Source organism: Lycium barbarum, chromosome 6, assembly GCF_019175385.1.
Source record: "Lycium barbarum isolate Lr01 chromosome 6, ASM1917538v2, whole genome shotgun sequence".
Taxonomy (NCBI): Eukaryota; Viridiplantae; Streptophyta; class Magnoliopsida; order Solanales; family Solanaceae; genus Lycium; species Lycium barbarum.
Genome location: NC_083342.1, coordinates 106,486,620 through 106,506,071, shown reverse-complemented (window position 1 = coordinate 106,506,071; position 19,452 = coordinate 106,486,620). Strand labels below are relative to the sequence as shown.

General features: G+C 31.8%; 2 protein-coding genes and 1 pseudogene across 2 annotated transcripts; all 3 read left to right on the top strand.

Moving 5' to 3' along the window:
- The first annotated feature begins 4,390 nt into the window (after nt 1–4,390).
- Nucleotides 4,391–10,456, top strand: LOC132645262 (cytochrome P450 87A3-like). The gene is made up of 9 exons (XM_060362160.1): nt 4,391–4,635; nt 4,737–5,061; nt 5,649–5,795; nt 6,867–7,121; nt 7,240–7,329; nt 7,737–7,815; nt 9,657–9,763; nt 9,856–9,983; nt 10,106–10,456. The coding sequence occupies exons 1-9, from the start codon at nt 4,433–4,435 to the stop codon at nt 10,221–10,223; spliced, it is 1,452 nt and encodes a 483-aa protein (XP_060218143.1). The 5' UTR covers nt 4,391–4,432; the 3' UTR covers nt 10,224–10,456.
- Nucleotides 10,457–11,195: 739 nt separating this feature from the next.
- On the top strand, nt 11,196–12,862 carry LOC132644333 (extensin-1-like; annotated as a pseudogene).
- Nucleotides 12,863–15,859: 2,997 nt separating this feature from the next.
- Nucleotides 15,860–18,069, top strand: LOC132644332 (extensin-2-like). The gene is made up of 3 exons (XM_060360920.1): nt 15,860–16,474; nt 16,778–17,014; nt 17,120–18,069. The coding sequence occupies exons 1-3, from the start codon at nt 15,860–15,862 to the stop codon at nt 17,651–17,653; spliced, it is 1,386 nt and encodes a 461-aa protein (XP_060216903.1). The 3' UTR covers nt 17,654–18,069.
- The last annotated feature ends 1,383 nt before the right edge of the window (nt 18,070–19,452 follow it).

The window sequence follows — 19,452 nt, the reverse complement described above, 5'->3', positions numbered from 1 at the left end:
TGCATATAGAGGGCCAAATATAGAGCATGTGAGATATAGAAACAAAAGTTCTTTATGGAGCAATTATTTCAAATTTCATTCTATTAGTAATTTTTTAACAATTTGTAATATCAAATTAAGACAAGTTATAAGTCTTAATTTGATCATTAGTTTAAATTTTGTATTTTCATTAGCCTTTTGGCTAGAGTTGTACAAACCTCTGGATTTTTTGATAAAATTTATAAAATTAGCCCTAGGCCAAAAGCCTAGTGGACTTTTATTAAAAAAAAAAAAAAAAAAAAAAAAAAAAAAAAAAAAAGCATGCAGTTCAAACATAATTCTGTATTACAATTACATTCTGAAAAAAGAAGAAAAAAGAAAACAAAGTACTTCTAGTCCTTGAGCAGGAGGAGGAATCGGGTAGAATGATGAATCCAATTGGAATGGACCTGGAATTTTTTTTCTATAACGATATATACAATTTAACTCACCCGCAACTTGATTATTTCATAATTTTTATCTTTCATTAGTATTTATATTGAGTAACCCACCAAATTTAGACAAATAACAAAAATTATGTTATATTTTTGTCTCATTTGAACCCTAATTTCTCATGACTACCGACCTTGCTATAGAGCCTGACTAAGTCAAGATAATAAAAACCAATAAACGATGTCCACATGCGGCGCGGGAAAATTTCCATCACTTGTGATGGGCAAATCTTTTGCTTGTATGTTCACATCATTGACTAATCATCCCTATGGCTTCTTTTAAAGTTATGGCTTTATGGGTACTGTCTCGTACATACTATTACAAATAGGCTTAGTCACCATATATCTCTTTCGATTGAACAACAATATCTTATTTGTAAGAAGTTGTTTTGTTGATTAGTTAATGGGTCATATTTTATTCAAACAAATACGCTTAATGTATCGACAAATTCTTAAGTTTTAGACATTCGAACTACGACATGTTTCAATTGAGCACCCGAACACAAGATAAATGTTCCCATTATAACTTATGACTCAAATTATGAAAAAGTTTGTGCATTGTATATCATCTTCTTTAATTATATGCATTAGTCTCAATAAGTGGTAAAGCTTCGTGTTTGTAACAATGGAGGTAAGATATTTCATGTGGTTAACTTAATTACTTAATAAACGCTTGAGAAAACGCACAAAACAAAATTAATATTTGAACCAAAAGTGTTTAATAGAAAATTTATGGACAAATTATCGATGAATTAAGCCTTAAAAATATGCTTTTATTGGGAGGCATTAACAATTAGGAAAGTAATAGTAAGTTGTGTCTTGCAAGTGCCCAGCTGGTATATATTACCAACACTACCTACATCTCTAACAAAATAAATTAGGATCCGCTACACGACTTTTCGCCGATTATATTTCTCTATTTAATTATCTCATTGCAATATAGCCCGGCAGTTAATATGAAATAAAAAATTGTGGGACAAGAATTTCACCAAAGCTTTCAAATTGAGAGAATATTTCTAGAAATAAAAAGATCAGCTTGCAGGAAAATTAAAATAATTCCATTTCTATAAACCGAACATATACACTCCTTTTATCATTTCACTAAAAAAGTCAAATTCAGACGGCTATTAATTCAAGGATGGCAAGCCTATACCAACTTGTTAATTAGCGATGACTCGAGATCCCATCTCACAGGAGACTTTATACAATTTGCTTGACTTCAACTCTTTTCTTTTTGTTTTTTGGGATGTCGTTCATGGTACCATGGCATGGCTAGCATATAGGAGAACCAAACCAAGAGCCTATTTACTTCTTATTGAGTATTTAACAAGTATCGAGTGATTAAAATCATCTTCAAGTAATGTGATTTATAAATAATTATCTATTTAGATGAAAAAGTGTTAAAATTAATATTACCATCGTTCTTGTAGGAACAGTGAACAACTGATAGTTAAGGTATGTTTTGGCAAATAATTGGTGATAGTTTTGGGAAGAAACCCGCACACTTGATAATTCAGGTTGAAAACCCCAAAAAAGTAATAGTTCAGGTGTATTTTATACCATTAACTCAAAAAAAAAATATTAGGAATAATATAATTATTTTTTATAAAACTACTTATAAGTCGAAAACAATACGTTTGAAGGTAACCAAATTGTGTCTTTCATTTGATTTGTATGTGTTTACTTACTAGATGCAACCGCACGGGCCCCACAATCTGAGTGGAATATCCACTTAAAATAAGGAAAATTTGAAAGAAATATCATTTCATTATAAATATTTTAAAGAAAAATAAAAATTTAAACAAAAAGAAGCTTTAATGATTAGTGTTAATTTAATCAGTTTTTTTTTTTTTTTGTAAACTAAATAAAACATTGATTAACCTACTTGTTGCTAAAAAAAATTCAATATTTAAGATTAACCTATTTTTTGCCAAAAAAAAAAAAAAATCAATCTTAATCGCACCATCAAGTACGTACACATTCATCTTGGTTTATTTGAATTGTGTTCGTCTAGAATGCGAAATAATTTCAATTAACGTGTTCTTATTCACTTTTACAATGACAAAACTATAAGGGTCTGTTTGGAATGCCACATGGTAATTGGAATTGGTGTAACTACTAGGGTAGTAATTACACAACCTATTAATTACACAGTATTGCAATTACAACTACCTATTTATTTGTCATCACGTAATTACAAGCATATTGTTTGATTGCACAAGTGTAATTACACAGTTAGTTTAATTTAAAAACAAAATTTAATTATCAAAAATTAAAAATTAATACTTGAAAAATATGTGCTTTATAAATGATATTAAATAATGTATTTAACAACACATTATTTCTTGAAAATATATTAATTAATAACCATATATTTGTAACTAATATTGTAAAAAATAATTGATATATATAATTCAAATTAATAATATTTTAATTTAAATTAATTATAACAATTAAAAGCAGACTTTTTTGTGAGAACATCTTGGCTTGAATGTTTGACCAAAAAATGAATATTTATAAATATAATGCCATAACATTATTCAAACATTTGACAAAAAAATCTATCAACTGTAAGTGAAAAATAAACAACATGCAATGTGAAAGAACAAGACAATAGTACTCAAACAAATAAATTAGAATCGAAAATATAACCTAAATTCAAAATCCAAAAAAAAAAAAAGAAGAAGTTTAACTAATACCCTCATGTCAAATTCAAACATTACATAAGTAAGTTCCAACATAACTTAAGTAAATATAATTTAAAAGAAATGGAAAATATAAGTCTAAAATTTAATAAGATCACTCATTATATGCCAAGTTTGTTAAGGACTCATTCTTTCTAATACCAATAGGTAGTTTAAAAAATTAGAATAATAACACAATCATGCTAAATGAATAAAATAAAATAAAAATACGAGCAATTACGCGGAATCACAAGAAGTAAATATTGGGTATGAGAAAAAAAGGAAATGAAAGATAAATAATATAAAAAGAAAAATATATTTTAAAAATAAAAATAATTAAAAATAAAAAAGAAATTAAAATAATAGAAATAAAAATAAATTTAAAAAATATTAAAATAAAACAAAAAAGAAAGAAACTAAAAAGTAACCCTGTAATTACAGGGCGTAAGTACACTCAATTCTCAACCCTCTCTTGAGAATTGGAGAGTGTAATTACACCCTCTCAATTACACCCAATTCCTACCTAACCAAGTAATTACTTGATCAAACAAACAGGTCAAACTGTGTAATTACACCCAATTCCAATTACCTGGGTGGCTTTCCAAACAGGCCCTAAATATCTTAGTAATTAATTGGGTTGAAAGCCTCGTTTGCCCCTTAGTTATGGATAAATTTCAAATTAGTCCTTGCTTACTTATTGATAAATTTCAAATTTAGTCCTGGTAATATTTGACTAAATACATTTAACCTTCAATTATATAAAATATACATTTTTGATGCCTTATGAATATTCACAAGTTTCACTATTTAATTATTCATTTTTATGTTAAACTTGTACTGTTACTAAATCTAATCTTAGTATATACTTTTAAAAACAATTCAGCTATAACATATTTCTTACATAAACAAACAAAAAACAACACATCATAATCCGTCATTACACATGACAGCCTTACTAAAATATCTATTATCGAGCATGGAAACAACCTCTTGCAGAAATGCAGGGTAAGACTGCGTACAATAGACACTTGTGGTCCCGCCCTTCCCCAGGCCCTGTGCGTAGCAGAAGCTTAGTGCACCGGGCTTTTTTATTTTTTTTTTATTTTTTATGAAAACTAAAATATAATCTATTAATGACTTGTACTTCATTGGAGCAAAAATCAAACGGAGGGCATTCAAAGGATATTTTTACCATTTTCCGGAGAAAGAAAGACATGCACGCCTATAAGTAGGGCGTTCCCCTCTCGAGTATAATGAGATCCGAAAACAAAAGGAAAAATGTGGAATATTATCAGTTTATGGGCAGTAGGAGTAATAGTTATAGGAATAAGTCATTGGGTTTACAAATGGAAGAATCCCAAATGCAGAGGGATTCTGCCTCCTGGCTCCATGGGACTTCCCATCATTGGAGAGTCCTTTCAATATTTCTCTTCCCATTCCTATCAAGGAATTCCACCCTTCATTGCCAAAAGGACTGCAAGGTTAATTAGTTTTCATTAAACGGCTTTAATTTCTCTCTTTTTTCTTCATCTTATATAGTACGTAACTGTTAGTGTAATTAATCGGCCAACTTCCTTTTCAGGTACGGGACACTGTTTAAAACAAGTTTACTTGGGCAGCCAGTGGTTATATCCACTGATCCAGAAATCAATCACTATGTCTTCCAACAAGAAGAAAAGCTCTTCCGGTGCTGGTACACAAAGAGTGCTATTGAACTCACTGGCATGCAAGGATTGATTGCTAATGATGGGGTTGTCCATAAATACCTCAGGAGTTTTATTCTCTCTCTTATCGGCCCAGAAGGGTTAAAGAGAGATTTATTATCTGAAATTGATCTCGTAACTCGTAAACACTTGCATTGCTGGGCTAGGCGTGGCGAGGTTGACGTCAAAGAAGCAACTGCAATTGTGATTCTCTCTAATTAACTCAATCTTCTCCTTTCTTTAATCTTCCTTTTATTTCATTTGTCACTGTAACGGTGGCATAGCCAGAATTTTCACTAAGGAGTTCAAAATATGAAAAAGTAAATACACGATGAAGCCATAGAGGATTCATCATCTAATCTATTTGTATATACATAAAAAATAATTGAGTCATGTATAAACAATGTAATTTTTTCACTGAAGGGGGTTCAGAACCCCGCTTCTTGGCTCCACCCCTAGTGGAGAGGCACGACTTTTAACACACCAATAAGCCAAAAGAATTCAACACTTTATTGACTTAATGAACAGTAGAAACCCCCCCCCCTGCCAACCCCCACCCAAAAAACCAACCCACCAATATGGTTTTTGGGAAAAAAACATATATAAATAATATTTTTAACTTTATATATATAATGAAATTTTCCAACAAAAGAAATTCGGATGAACTCCTTGCGCCCGCAAGGCCAACTCCACCCCTGAATCTGTATAGTGGCTAAACTAATTGGCATGCATATCGGTATATCAAGACAATTTGATTTGCTGCTGAAGTTGGTATATTTACTATATTTTAGATGCTATTCATATTTTTTGCGGGAAAGATCCTTGGTTGCGATGAACAAGAGGCGTTGGAATTAAGAGAACATTACAAAGCTTTTTACAATGGCTTTCTCTCATTCCCTGTCAATGTGCCAGGAACAGCTTTCCATGCATGTTTACAGGTACTGTATCCAATTACAATATATTTTAAATGATTTTTGTAAACTCCTTCAAAAAAAGTTAATAGCCTTAATTATAAGTTTATACAGTCAAACTTCTCTATAATTATCATTCGTTATAACAACATTTCATTATAACGGTTTGATTTTCTCCGAAACTGATTTTTCATGTTATATTTTACTTCTCTATGACAACATCCTACCTATAACAGTAATGCCATTCATTATATATAGTGGTGCACCCTTTGTAAATTACCTCTATTTAACCGTTATAATATTTTGTAAGAAATATATTATGTGACAACAAAAGTGTTGATAAAGAACCTCAACCTACTGCTACTTGGAGATAGAAGAGTCGACTGTTAAGCTCTTGGACAACCTTTAAGGGGAAGCTATTGACTTCTCTTTTGCTGAAATTTTGAACAAAATTCTTCGTCAATTCAACCATTATATTATCACTAAGAGACTGGAATTTACTAAACAACGTACAATTGTAGAATTCTTATGTCAAATTTGAAATATTTAAATTCTCAATTAATTTTAAATGCATATGTTCCTTAGATTTTAATTTTTTATCTGTATAGTACAACTAGTTATGGATTTATTAGTCTTTTCAAGCTATGAAAATCAATTGAGAATTTAAAATTAACAAGTATATTGTTTTCATTTATAACATATATAAAAGGCACAGAAAAATAATTGTTTCCGTATTTTTGTTTATAACAACTAAATGAGATCTATAGATCAAGTGTCATATATACATAACAACACCTCACTATAGCAGCCATGAAATTTTTAGACAAACACTGTCATTATAGAGAGGTTTGACTGTAGCTTAATTATTTGTTTAAACAACCGTTCTTCATCTCTCTTAAAAGCATTTCACTTAATTAACACTCCGATCCATTAATTGCAGCAATAAGGGTGGATTCGATTAATGGAGTATTAGAGTATAACAAACACTAGTTGTTTTTCTTAAACTTTAAATATTTATATCGAAACAAATTCAGTGACGAAATGAATACTATTTGGGGCGGGTGCACTTATATCTGTGTAATTTATTTCGTGAGTCAGGGGCGTAAAAATGCTGTAAAGGTGATCAAAGACATTTTCAAGAAAAGGAAGCTATCCAAGGAGAAAAGAGATGAGAAAGATTTCTTAGATTACCTATTTCAAGAAGTGGACAATGATGAAGCACTTCTAACTGAAGCAATTGCCGTGGATGCAATCTTTTTACTTATATTTGCTGCTTATGAAACCACTTCTTCCTCCATTACGCTACTCCTTAAACACCTGAAAGATCGTCCTGACGTTTTAGGACAACTGATGGTTTGTATCCTAGCTACATTAATATAATAGAGTGCTCCCTGCTCCCTTATTCTATCTTTTATCTTTTTTTTTTATAATTAGGTTCCTTCAAGTAATTTACTACCATAACATTTCGCAGGAAGAACATGGGCAAATTCGTAGAAATCGAGTAGACAAGGACGCCCCAATTTCATGGGTTGAATACAAGTCGATGACCTTCACGCAAATGGTAAATTTTTTCCTTATCTGCTCGAGAATTTGTTATTATTAGGAGTTAGTGAATTTTTGCTTTTATCAAGCTAAATTAGTTGCACTTTAATATTAGTTTAAAATTTTCAAGAAAATACGATTCTCCTTGCCATTTTGTTATGAAGCTTTTTCACGTCCTTGTTTAGGAAATTTAATTCTAATTAACCCTTATATCAATTCCTGTTACACGTGTAACAATAAAATCTCACACTTGCATGAATATACGCAGAAAATTAATACTAATATTAGAACCCAACGGGAATAATAGATATTAACTACAAAATAGTTTTTTTTTTTTTGCCAATTATTAACTACAAAATAGATGTCGATTAGTTTTTTTTTTTAATTTTTTTTTATGTGTCTATATATACTTGATATCTATTACAGGTTACAAATGAGACAGTAAGGCTTGCAAATATCGTCCCAGGGATTTTTAGAATAGTACTAAAGGATGTGGATATCAAAGGTAATATTTTATTATATGCAGATCTTAATATCATCTCATGATAAAAGAATCGCTAGCTATTGAACAATATTCTCAGAGGGTTCCCCTCTTTACAAAAGAATAAAATATAGGGGAGCTACTATATATTACGAAAATTACAAAACGATGTTCCACATCAATTTGCTTTAATTGTCTACGAAGTGGTTTCATGAAGAACGCAATTAAGCCAACCAATTCAAAATAGCTCCTTCCCTTAGTCATAGTTTTTTTTTTTTGGATAAACTCCCGTAATCATAGTTAGGTCTACTTCTTTCAAAATGAAAAAAACTGGATTTTATTTAATAAAAAGGAGCACATGCGAAGTAAATTGAAGCAAATATTCAGCGCTCAGTTCATGATAATAGCTGCAATCAAGTTACTATTTCTTGTTTTTCTTTACATGATTTACATTTTTTTACCAACTTAAACATTCACTTTCCATCTTTGTATGTTATAAATTCATGCTTATTTTGGAAATAAAAAAGTTACAGGAAATTGGTTATTAGGTGACCCAATAGCTAAAAGGTATTTGTCACAGTTAATGTATATATATAACAGTTAAACTTTAATAAAAACAATTTTCCTCTCCATATTTTTTCCGAGAAAAATTACTAGAAAAGATCAGAAAATAAAAAAATGCACATGAAGTGAAGTCCCAAATAAATAGAAAATAAATAAATAAATAATTGTAAACCTCTATATACGTTTTAAACTGTTAGTACTTAATACTTAGTGCTATAGCAGGAGCTACGTTCACTTGAAATTTCTAAAGGGACAAAAGTTTATCAATATAAATAAAGTATGTTATAATTGCAATAGTACTTATACGTCCGGTCACACTGTAGGGAATGTTCTTATTCTTTTTGTGGTTAATTTGACAAGATAGTTTCTCAACATAAGAGTACTGTTGCAGTGGTGCAATTTAAACATATTGACACGCTTGCACTGTGTAGGTGATACATTGGTTAATTCAAGTTTACATGTTGTTTATTATGCTTCTTCATTCTTTTTAGAGATAAGGGTCAAAAACACACCTCAACTATCACTTTTTTTTTGTTTCATACCTGAACTATCCAAAGTGAGACTTTCTTATTTAAACTATCACCAGATAGTTAGCAAAACACACTTGAATGCTGACTAGACTAAATGTTTGACCTCAAACATCAAAATGCGTGTGGAGCATAATTTTCTCAAAAAAATTCGTCCATTTGGCATGTGTAACAGCTGTACATGAGCAGACTCATTATTGTTTTTTTTTTTTAATCTCCAATTAATTCTATGAAAACCTTAACTCTCCCCCTTCTTCTTCATCATTTCTCAACCATTTTTCTTCATTTCTTCTTCTCTTGTGCAAATTTTCTCATTTATTTCTTCTTCATTATCAGCCTTGTTCTTCATTTTCTTCTTGTGTAAGAGCTAATCGGATTTTCTCCTTCATTTTGTTCCCCTTCATCTTCTTCATTGGTCATATTTTTTTTCAAAATGAGGAAGAATGTTTTTTGCAAATGTGGGCAGATTATCTACGTGGAATTAACTTTTAACCTAACAATTAGTTCTGTCACGGTGGCGTGCCAAGTGGCACGATTTTTAAACAAAAAAAAGAGAGTATAGTACACACACCATCATATATAAGTCGAGGTGTGTTTTGGTAACTATCTTGTGTTAGTTTAGGTAGAAAAGTTTCATTTCGGATAGTTCAGGTATGAAACACCAAAAAAAAAAAAAGTGATAGTTGAAGTGTGTTTTTGACCCCTATCTCTTCTTTTAAATTGTTCCAATTTCGTCTAAAATGTACTGACAACAAGAATAACATATTATCATAGGATATACAATTCCGGCAGGATGGATTTTTATGGTATGTCCATCATCAGTTCATCTAGATCCAACCAAGTATGCGAGTCCCCTTACGTTTAATCCATGGCGATGGAAGGTCATTTAAAATAAAGAAATTTATTTTTATTTTTCTCGTGGTTCTCTACTTTCAAATATATAATATATTTCTATAAAATTGGACTTCAAAAGGACGAGGAATTACATAGTGCATCAAAAAAATTCATGGCGTTTGGCGGAGGAATCAGATTGTGTGCTGGAGCTGATCTTTCAAAGGTGCAAACATCCATTTTTCTCTATTACTTGCTGGAAAATTACAGGTATGTATTCTCACTGATCCTGTTTAATAGGAAAATTTTACCCTGAATACATTTCCAAATCTCCATGAAAATGTCAGCACATGAGTATAAAGGTCTTATTTAATTTCATTTCAAATTTTCAGTTGGAATGTGACAAATGATGGAAATATTGTACGACAACCCGGTTTAATCTTCAAGAAGGCGTTACGCATTCAAATCCGTGAAATTCAAAGAGAAAATGACAAGGAAATCATTGCCTGAGTTGAAGATGGATTAGTAAATGAATATTTTTTTTATGACTATGTATTGGCTATACAAATTAAACAAACTATATTCAAACTTTTAAATATGATATGTAATAAGTTGTTCATGTATGAACAACATTTAATGTAATACATATGTATAAGTGGTTTTATACGTGGGAATCATAGCATGAATATGCTTAATTATGTGAATAAGCAAGATGTCTCCATATCACCATGATACTTCATCCACCACTATGTTAAATGTGATTTTTACCCACAAAAGTATTAGCTATAATTGAAAATTCGTCACTAATTATTTAGTTTTTGTGATAAAAGTTACATATCCTATTTAAATGAACTAATCACATATTTTTAGTGACGAAACACTACCAAACATACACGTTTTTTTTTTCGAGGGACAAAAGCAATATATGAAGATCCGGGCTGCCAAAAATAATTACCGAGGTGAGGAAAATCGACGGACTCCCTCAGAATTTTTACATAACCTCGATCGGTTTAAATAAAATTAAAAGGAAGACGGTATTTTCTAACAGCCGGGAGAACAAAAATTAAACAGATGGACTCCCTCAGTTTTCTTAAAGTACCTAATATTCAAAGCACTCTGATGTGCAACAATTGGGAGTCAAACTCAGGTCTGTACCATGGCATGAGACTATTCTACTGCTAGACCATTGGTGTTAGTTGATCTAAGATTTCCTTTTTCTTATACTCTTCAATTGCAATTTCGCGCCAAACTAATCTACGAATGTCCGTCGAGTTTCTGAACATTAGTAATAAGACTTTCTTGTTCCTTCTTACAATAAATAAGTATGTTAAAAAATAAATATTAAATTTTGATAATCAAGTGTAATAAACAAAGTTTACTACAACAATATAAGATAAAGTATAAAAAAAGATGCTGCGTTACCTTCTAAATATGAAAATTGTTTCTGATGTTTCTTAATTCTAAAATGGATATTACAAATAAATGAGGGAAAAGAAGTTGACAAAAGGGGTTGCTGAAGTGGTAAGCGCGCTCTATTACCAATCTTAAAGTTGTGGAATTTGAGTCCCCAAGGGAGCAAAAGGAGGGAGCTTCCTAGTAGGAAAAAATAGAGATAAGAAGTTAAATAACTAAATAAATGAAAGCATATAGCAGATATTTTATTGTTTACGTATTTTTATATTTTTAGGTTTCTCACCAAGTGTCCGGCATATTACTCAAATTTTATATGCTCTTATACATTTATTATTTGTTACTATAAATTCATTCAATATATAAAAGAAAAACACAAGAATTACATCGTATATCTTGAGAATGATATAAAAGAAAAATACAAGAAAAACACCCAACTAATAGTACAGAATTTACCATGAGAATTATTTCAAGAAAATCGAACCAAGTTGTACTGGAAATATATCAAATTAAACCAAAACACTCTCACCATTTAAATCGCACCTTGGAACCATCACAATACCCTTTGCTCCCTTCGCCCTTGCATTTTTCTACTATTCGTCAAATTTCGGAGGTCTCTTATACTCAAAGTGGCATTTATCCAATTGGGTTTCTTGGTATTAATCCAAAATAAAGTTGATCCCAAACCAAATCAAACTGACAATATGTATATCATTTCTTTATACGGAAAGGGCTTAAAATACCCTCGAATTATTAGAATTGGTATCCACCTTTGAGCCCCCATACCCCCGCCGTCCACCTTTTGGGTTTAATATACCCTTATTTTTAACAGTCTCATCTCATTAAATATGTGGCATCATTTAATTGGTTACCCCATATAATTAACTAAATTCATTAAATTTAATCTAACTTGACTGGATCCCAACCCACCAACCCGACAATGAGGAGCTTAAAATTGAAACTGTAAGTCACCATTTTACTATAAGTCCCCGTCCCAAACAAAGTACTACAAATTGCCCGCTCCATCTAAATACTACAAGTCACCTACACCAACAATATATTACAAGTCACCAGTTTACTACAAGTCTCCGTCGCCAACAAAGTACAACAAATCACCCGCTCCATCTAAATACTACAAGTCGCCAACACCAACAAAATATTACAAGTCTCCACCCCCTCCACCAAAATACTACAAGCAATCGCCATCTTATTACAAATCTCCACCGCCTCCTCCAAAATACTACGAGCAATCACCATCATCTTACAAATCTCCCCCACCTCCACCAAAATACTATGAACAATCACCATCTTCTTACAAATCTCCACCACCTCCACGAACATACTATGAATAATCACCATCTTCCTACAAATCTCCACCAACAACGCCATCCAAATATTCCGAGCAATCACCAATGAATTATAAGTCTCCACCTCCACCATAGTACCAAGAATCTACACCTTCCTATAAATCTCCTCCATCCCCTCCAAAATCCTATGAGCAATCACCTGAAATTTACAAATCACCACCTCCTCCAAAGACCTATGAGCAATCACCACCATACTACTCACCTCCACCAACACTGTACTACAAGCAAACACCCACCTATGCCTCAGCTCCACCACCTGTGAAGTACGAGCAATCTACTACCTATGCTTCACCTCCACCCCCGTCAGCATCTCCTCCACCACCTGCAAAGTACGAGCAATCTGCCACCTATGCTTCACCTCCACCCCCGTGAGCATCTCCTCCACCACCTGCAAAGTACGAGCAATCTTCCACATATGTTTCACCTTTACTCCCGTTAGCATTTCCTCCACCACCTGCAAAGTACGAGCAATCTGCCACTTATGCTTCACCTCCACCACCGTCAGCATCTCCTCCACCACCTGCAAAGTATGAGCAATTTGCAACCTATGCTTCACCTCCACCCCCATTACCATCTCCCCCACCAACCTACTACTACGAATCAAATCCTTCGCTTTAATCATTTTTCTCCATTTCCATGACTTATTAACCCCTTTTCATCCTCCATCGTAATATTTCCATTTCTTTTGCCAAAATTTTTATGTATGTTCCCAAAATTGATAGGCTTTGCTTGTTGTGTGTTATTTGTATTAATAATTCGTAATATTTATCATTGTAGATTTTAGTAAGATCCTTGAGATCTCCATCTCCATCAGTTTGGCTTATTGTATCAAGATTTCCATCTCCATCAGTTTGGCTTATTGTATCAAGATTCTTTTTTGGTATAATTAATTATCAAGAATTCTACTTTGCTCAATACAATTTTCTCTTTGTCTAAGATTGTTTGTTCTAATCAGCTTAGTTTTCTTATTGGTCTATAAGTACACCTCCAGGACACATATCTGAGAACCCATCTCAAAGCATTGGATCTAGAGGATTTTCTTCTCAATTATGGTTCATAACATTTCTACTACAAAATTTTAACAAGAAAAAAAATGAGGAAAGGTGAAACATATGGTCATGGATCTTCGGGATCTAATAGCTTAGTTGGTTGACAACTTGAACTTTCACCTTGTTGGTGAGGGTTTGAATCCCTACGTTGTAATCCCCTCCCTCATTTCCCTTCCCCTACCCCTATGTAATAAAATACTGTTTTTTTTTTAAAATATGGTCATGGATCTATGCATCAAGAAAATTTCTTCTTTGACTAACTGGCTACTGCTGTATTTTGGATTGTAATTGTACTTATCAGCTTTTAAGAAAAAAATTATATAAAACAAACATGCGTATAAGAAATAAAGAGAATTTTTATTTAGGCATATGCATCTCTTCTTCCACTTATATTTCCAAAAAGATTTAGCAATGGGAAATTAGTCAAAAGATATACTGTCTTTGATCTTAAAAGGTGGAATTACCAAATAAAAACTACAAAATAAATAACTCCACCACGAAATAGCCCTATGTCACTTAAAATATTTCACTTTTCATAAGCAAATGTAACTTGTATTCCCACTTTCTATTTCATCCTCATAATAAATAAGTATGTTAAAAAATAAACATACTTTTAATAATCTCAAATAAAGAACAATTTTACAATAAAGTTAAACAAAGTTTACTAAACTAAAATATAAGATAAATAATACCAAATGTTGCATTACCTTCTAACTATGAAAATTGTTTTCTCAAGTTTTTAATTTTTAATCGATACTACAAATAAAGAAATAAAAGAAGTTAAGTAACTAAATCTAAGTGAAAGCATAACGGATATTTTTGCTTTCTGTACTCTTATACATGCATTGTTAGCAGTGTATTACGTAGAGTTATTTTACATTAAAATCATTCAATATTATTATAAAAGAAAAACATAATAATAACATCGTAACTAATGCAAGTGTAATATAATACGTTGAACACTCAACTAATAATACAGAATTTAACGTGAGAATTATTTCAAGAAAATCAAACTAAGTATTAAAGATGGACTCTGCTCCTGCAATACTATTGGTGAAAGTCTTATTGTTAACTATGGTCTTATTGGCAAGACCAGACCAAAGTAGCAAACATGACTAGAATAGTACTGATCATTCTAGTATGCAGCGATGGGGATAGTGCTATAAAGCATGTATTTGCAGTCATATAGAGAAGTATGCAACGAAACCATATGATATGCACATTCAGCTTTCTGTTGTATTATGTACACCCCAGTTTGTATTATGTAATGAGAAAAGCAAAGTGTTGGAAATTTCAGTAACTAGGGAATTGGAGGATGATCATAGGGCGCACCATTGAAGAATTTCTGTAAAGAACACCTTCTACTTATTGTACCATAAGTCATTTGATGAATGTGATTTTTAAGGAAGACATTTGGCGTTGTACTATGATCTACTTCCTTTATCTGGTCGAGAGAGAGAGTTAAAAGTTACTGCCTCATTCGTTAATTTTAACACATCTGAGCAAGAAATATGAAAATTTCATTATACTAGTCAGAAGCGAAAAAGATCGAGCTTATTGGTAGCAAAGAGCCACTCAAACCTTATCAGATAACAGTAAAATAAGTCGGTATGTATTTTTGTTGAAGTTTTTTTCCTGCTTTTGTTTAATCTCCTGATATCTCTTGTACTCATCCAACTAAGTTTCTTTTTGTATTAATCCAAACAAAAGTTGATCTAAAACCGAACCAAACTGACAATATGTTTAGCCTTTCTTAATTTTTAACACATATAGGACATTTATTACATAAACATTTGGTAACAAAAATCGAAATTTCTGTGTTTCGGATGGCTTTGACGTGATCTTATATAGGCTTTTGCTCGTTATAGGAGCCCATTGCTGATAGCTGTTGCATTTTTGTTCTTCTTTTTCTTTTCTTTGGAGATAGGGGCAATGTAAACTCTAGATCATAAGTCAACTTACTGATTCTGGCATTGAGAAAACAACAGAGAGAATGCCGCATTTCTTTTTTCTGTTTATTGTTAAGAAATAGTCAAATCTTTAACGACTTTCTGGTATATATATCCTCTTTGGTTTTATTATTAATATTTTATTTAAATTATCATTTGTCACCAGATAATGCCTCCCACTTGGTGTACTGATCAAGTCTTAATTAGGACCTTGCTCTCAGCTTAGTGGCCAAGTGGGCAACTAAGAAGCTATACATTAATATTGTTGAGAAGAGTTTCACTTTGCTCTATAAAAACCAGAGCTCCCAATTCAACCATGCAACACAAGTCTTAGTTCTATCTTTTCCTTCTCTAAGTGTTCTCAAATTGAAATGAAAAGCTTAGGGAAGTTGGGCCAATGGCCCTTACTAACAGCTGCTTTGGCAATTTGCTTAGTAGCTAGCACTGTTGTTGCTGATTACTCTTATGAGTATTCTCCCTCACCTTCTCACAACACTAACAAGTACTACAAATCACCATCTCCATCCAAATATCATGAGCCCACTACTTATTACAAGAAACCTTCTCCATCACACTACTATTACAAATCACCAGCTCCTTCAAAGAAAAACTACTACAAGTCGCCATCACCAGTAAAATATTACAAATCACACTTACCATCAAAATATTACAAGTCACCTGTTCCTTCAAAACACTACTACAAGTCGCCCGTTGTAACGAAGTATCACAAGTCGCATGTTCCTTCAAAACATTACTACAAATCGCCGGTTCCTTCAAAGCATTATTACAAGTCTCCATCTCCCTCAAAGCACTACTATAAGTCACCAATTGCAACCAAGTATCACAAGTCACCTATTCCCTCCAAGCATTATTACAAGTCACCCACTCCTTCAAAGAAATACTACAAGTCCCCAACTCCTTCAAAGAAATACTACAAGTCTCCATCACCAGCAAAGTACTACAAGTCACCATCTCCAGCAAAGTACTACAAGTCACCATCTCCAGCAAAATATTACAAATCACCCGCTCCATTTAAATATTACAAATCGCCCGCTCCATTTAAATATTACAAGTCGCCTTCACCAACAAAATATTACAAATCACCCGCTCTATCTAAAAACTACAAGTCGCCTGCACCAACAAAGTATTACAAATCACCCGCTCCATCTAAGTACTACAAGTCGCCTGCACCAACTCCTTCAAAGAAATACTACAAGTCTCCATCACCAGCAAAGTACTACAAGTCACCATCTCCAACAAAATATTACAAATCACCCGCTCCATTTAAATATTACAAGTCACCTTCACCAACAAAATATTACAAATCACCCGCTCCATCTAAAAACTACAAGTCGCCTGCACCAACAAAGTATTACAAATCACCCGCTCCATCTAAGTACTACAAGTCGCCTGCACCAACAAAATATTACAAATCACCAGTTTACTACAAGTCTCCACCACCACCACCTTATTATAAGAAATCACAATCGTACTATAAGTCACCTCCACCCCCTCCAAAATATTATGTGAAAGCACCTTCATATTACAAGTCACCACCACCTCCACCAAAATACTACGAGCAATCACCATTTTCTTACAAATCTCCTCCGCCTCCTCCAAAATACTATGAGCAGTCACCTTTTTACTACAAGTCATCTCCACCTCCATCAAAATACTATGAGCAATCACCATCTTCTTATAAATCTCCGCCACCCCCACCAAAATACTATGAGCAATCACCAACAAATTATAAGTCTCCACCTCCACCATACTACCAAGAATCTACACCTTACTATAAATCTCCTCCGCCTCCTCCAAAATCCTACAAGCAATCACCTGTAACCTACAAATCACCACCTCCTCTTCAAAAGACCTATGAACAATCAACATCATACTACTCACCTCCACCACCACCGTACTATAAGCAAACACCCACCTATGCCTCACCTCCACCACCCGAGAAGTACGAGCAATCTATCACCTATGCTTTACCTCCACCCTTGTCAGCATCTCCTCCACCACCGGAGAAGTACGAGCAATCTGCCACCTATGCTTCACCTCCATCCCCGTCACCATCTCCTCCACCACCTACAAAGTATGAGCAATCTGCCACCTATGCTTCACCTCCACCCCCGTCACCATCTCCCCCACCAACCTACTACTAATATTCAAATCCATTCTCTTAAATCATTTTCCAAATCTCCATGACTTATTAACTCCGAGTCCGGAGCCAAAATGACATATTTTTACAGCAATTAGACCAAAATAGGCTGTCTTTTTTTTTTTATACCCAAATGGGTATTTCGTTGATCATTCAACGAAATACCCCAGTTACTGTTCATAGCAGCAACTCTTTTTTTTTAATTTTTTTTTTGCATTTCGTGGAACAATCCACGAAATAGCTTTTTTTTTTTTTAATTTCGTGAAAAAAATGATTTTTTTTTTACATATCATGACACAATCCACGAAATAGATGTTTTTTTATTTTATATCGTGAATAAAAAAAGAAATAGGAAATTATAATTATTATTTTTTTTTGCATTTCGTGTATTAAAAAACGAAATAGGATAAATTTTTTTCTAATTTCGTTCGTATAAAAAGGAAATTGGAAAATATATATATATATATATATATATATATATATATATATATATATATATATATTATTTCGTGTATTAATGAAGGAAATTGATTTGTTTTTTTATTTTTTTTGCATTTCGTAATCTAATGAACGAAATAGGTTTTTTTTTTTTTTTGTATTTAGTGAATAAAAAAACGAAATAGGAAATTATATACATATATATATATATATATATATATATATATATATATATATATATATATATATATATATATTTTGCATTTCGTGTATTAAAAAACGAAATAGGAAAATAATTTTATTTTCATTTCGTTTATATAAAAATGAAATAGGAATATATATATACCAATGAAATTATATACTGTTTTTTTTTATTTTGCATTTCGTGGAACAATCCACGAAATATAAAAAAAAAAACAGTTTTTTTTATATATTTTTGAAATTGATCTTATATATATATATATATTCCAAATTGATTAAAAGCCATTTTTTAATTTTTTTAAAATATATTTTTCAAAAAACTTAGTGTTTAACTGTAAGGTTATTTTAGTCAACTTTATATATCGAGAAAATTAGTCAGCTTTATTTTCAAAAATTGAAACCGCAGAAGTGAAATTGACATTCACAGATACATTATCCCTGGATTTTTACGTTGAAATCTATTGCGTATCATCATCTTATAAGTAAATAAAACTGAAAATTTCATGCCAATTTGGGGAAAATTGAAATTGAATGTGATAAAAGGCGTTTTTTTAAAAAATCGGCTCGGCCAAACCGCTTTGCGGCAGTTTGTGTGCATAGATCTCGAAAAAATACCCAAAATCAAAAAAAAAATCGCGTAAATCGGACGTCCGAGCGCAAAGTTATGACCATCTAAAGTTTGACGACTTTACAACTAGTTTTTCTCCCTATATTTTTTAGAATTATATTTATATTTAAAATAAAGTTATGTCTTGACTTTACAACTATTTTTTTTTTCGTTTATCAAAAAACGAAATAAGATTTTTTTTTATTTCGTGAATATATAAATGTTTTTATAAATGAAACACAAATATATATATATATATATATATATATATATATATTCCTATTTTTTATTTTTCTATTTCGTTTTTTAATACACGAAATGCAAAATATATATATATATGTATATAATTTCCTATTTCGTTTTTTTATTCACTAAATACAAAAAAAAAAACCTATTTCGTTCATTAGATTACGAAATGCAAAAAAAATAAAAAAACAAATCAATTTCCTTCATTAATACACGAAATAATATATATATATATATATATATATATATATATATATATATATATATATTTTCCAATTTCCTTTTTATACGAACGAAATTAGAAAAAAATT

Coding starts and splice junctions, on each gene's coding strand:
- LOC132645262 (XM_060362160.1), top strand. CDS start 4,433: ATGTGGAATATTATCAGTTTATGGGCAGTAGGAGTAATAGTTATAGGA. Junction 5,062..5,648: donor TCAAAGAAGCAACTGCAATT/GTGATTCTCTCT, acceptor ACTATATTTTAG/ATGCTATTCATATTTTTTGC. Junction 9,764..9,855: donor TTAATCCATGGCGATGGAAG/GTCATTTAAAAT, acceptor GGACTTCAAAAG/GACGAGGAATTACATAGTGC.
- LOC132644332 (XM_060360920.1), top strand. CDS start 15,860: ATGAAAAGCTTAGGGAAGTTGGGCCAATGGCCCTTACTAACAGCTGCT. Junction 16,475..16,777: donor CACCATCTCCAGCAAAGTAC/TACAAGTCACCA, acceptor GCTCCATTTAAA/TATTACAAGTCACCTTCACC. Junction 17,015..17,119: donor CACCCCCTCCAAAATATTAT/GTGAAAGCACCT, acceptor AAATACTATGAG/CAGTCACCTTTTTACTACAA.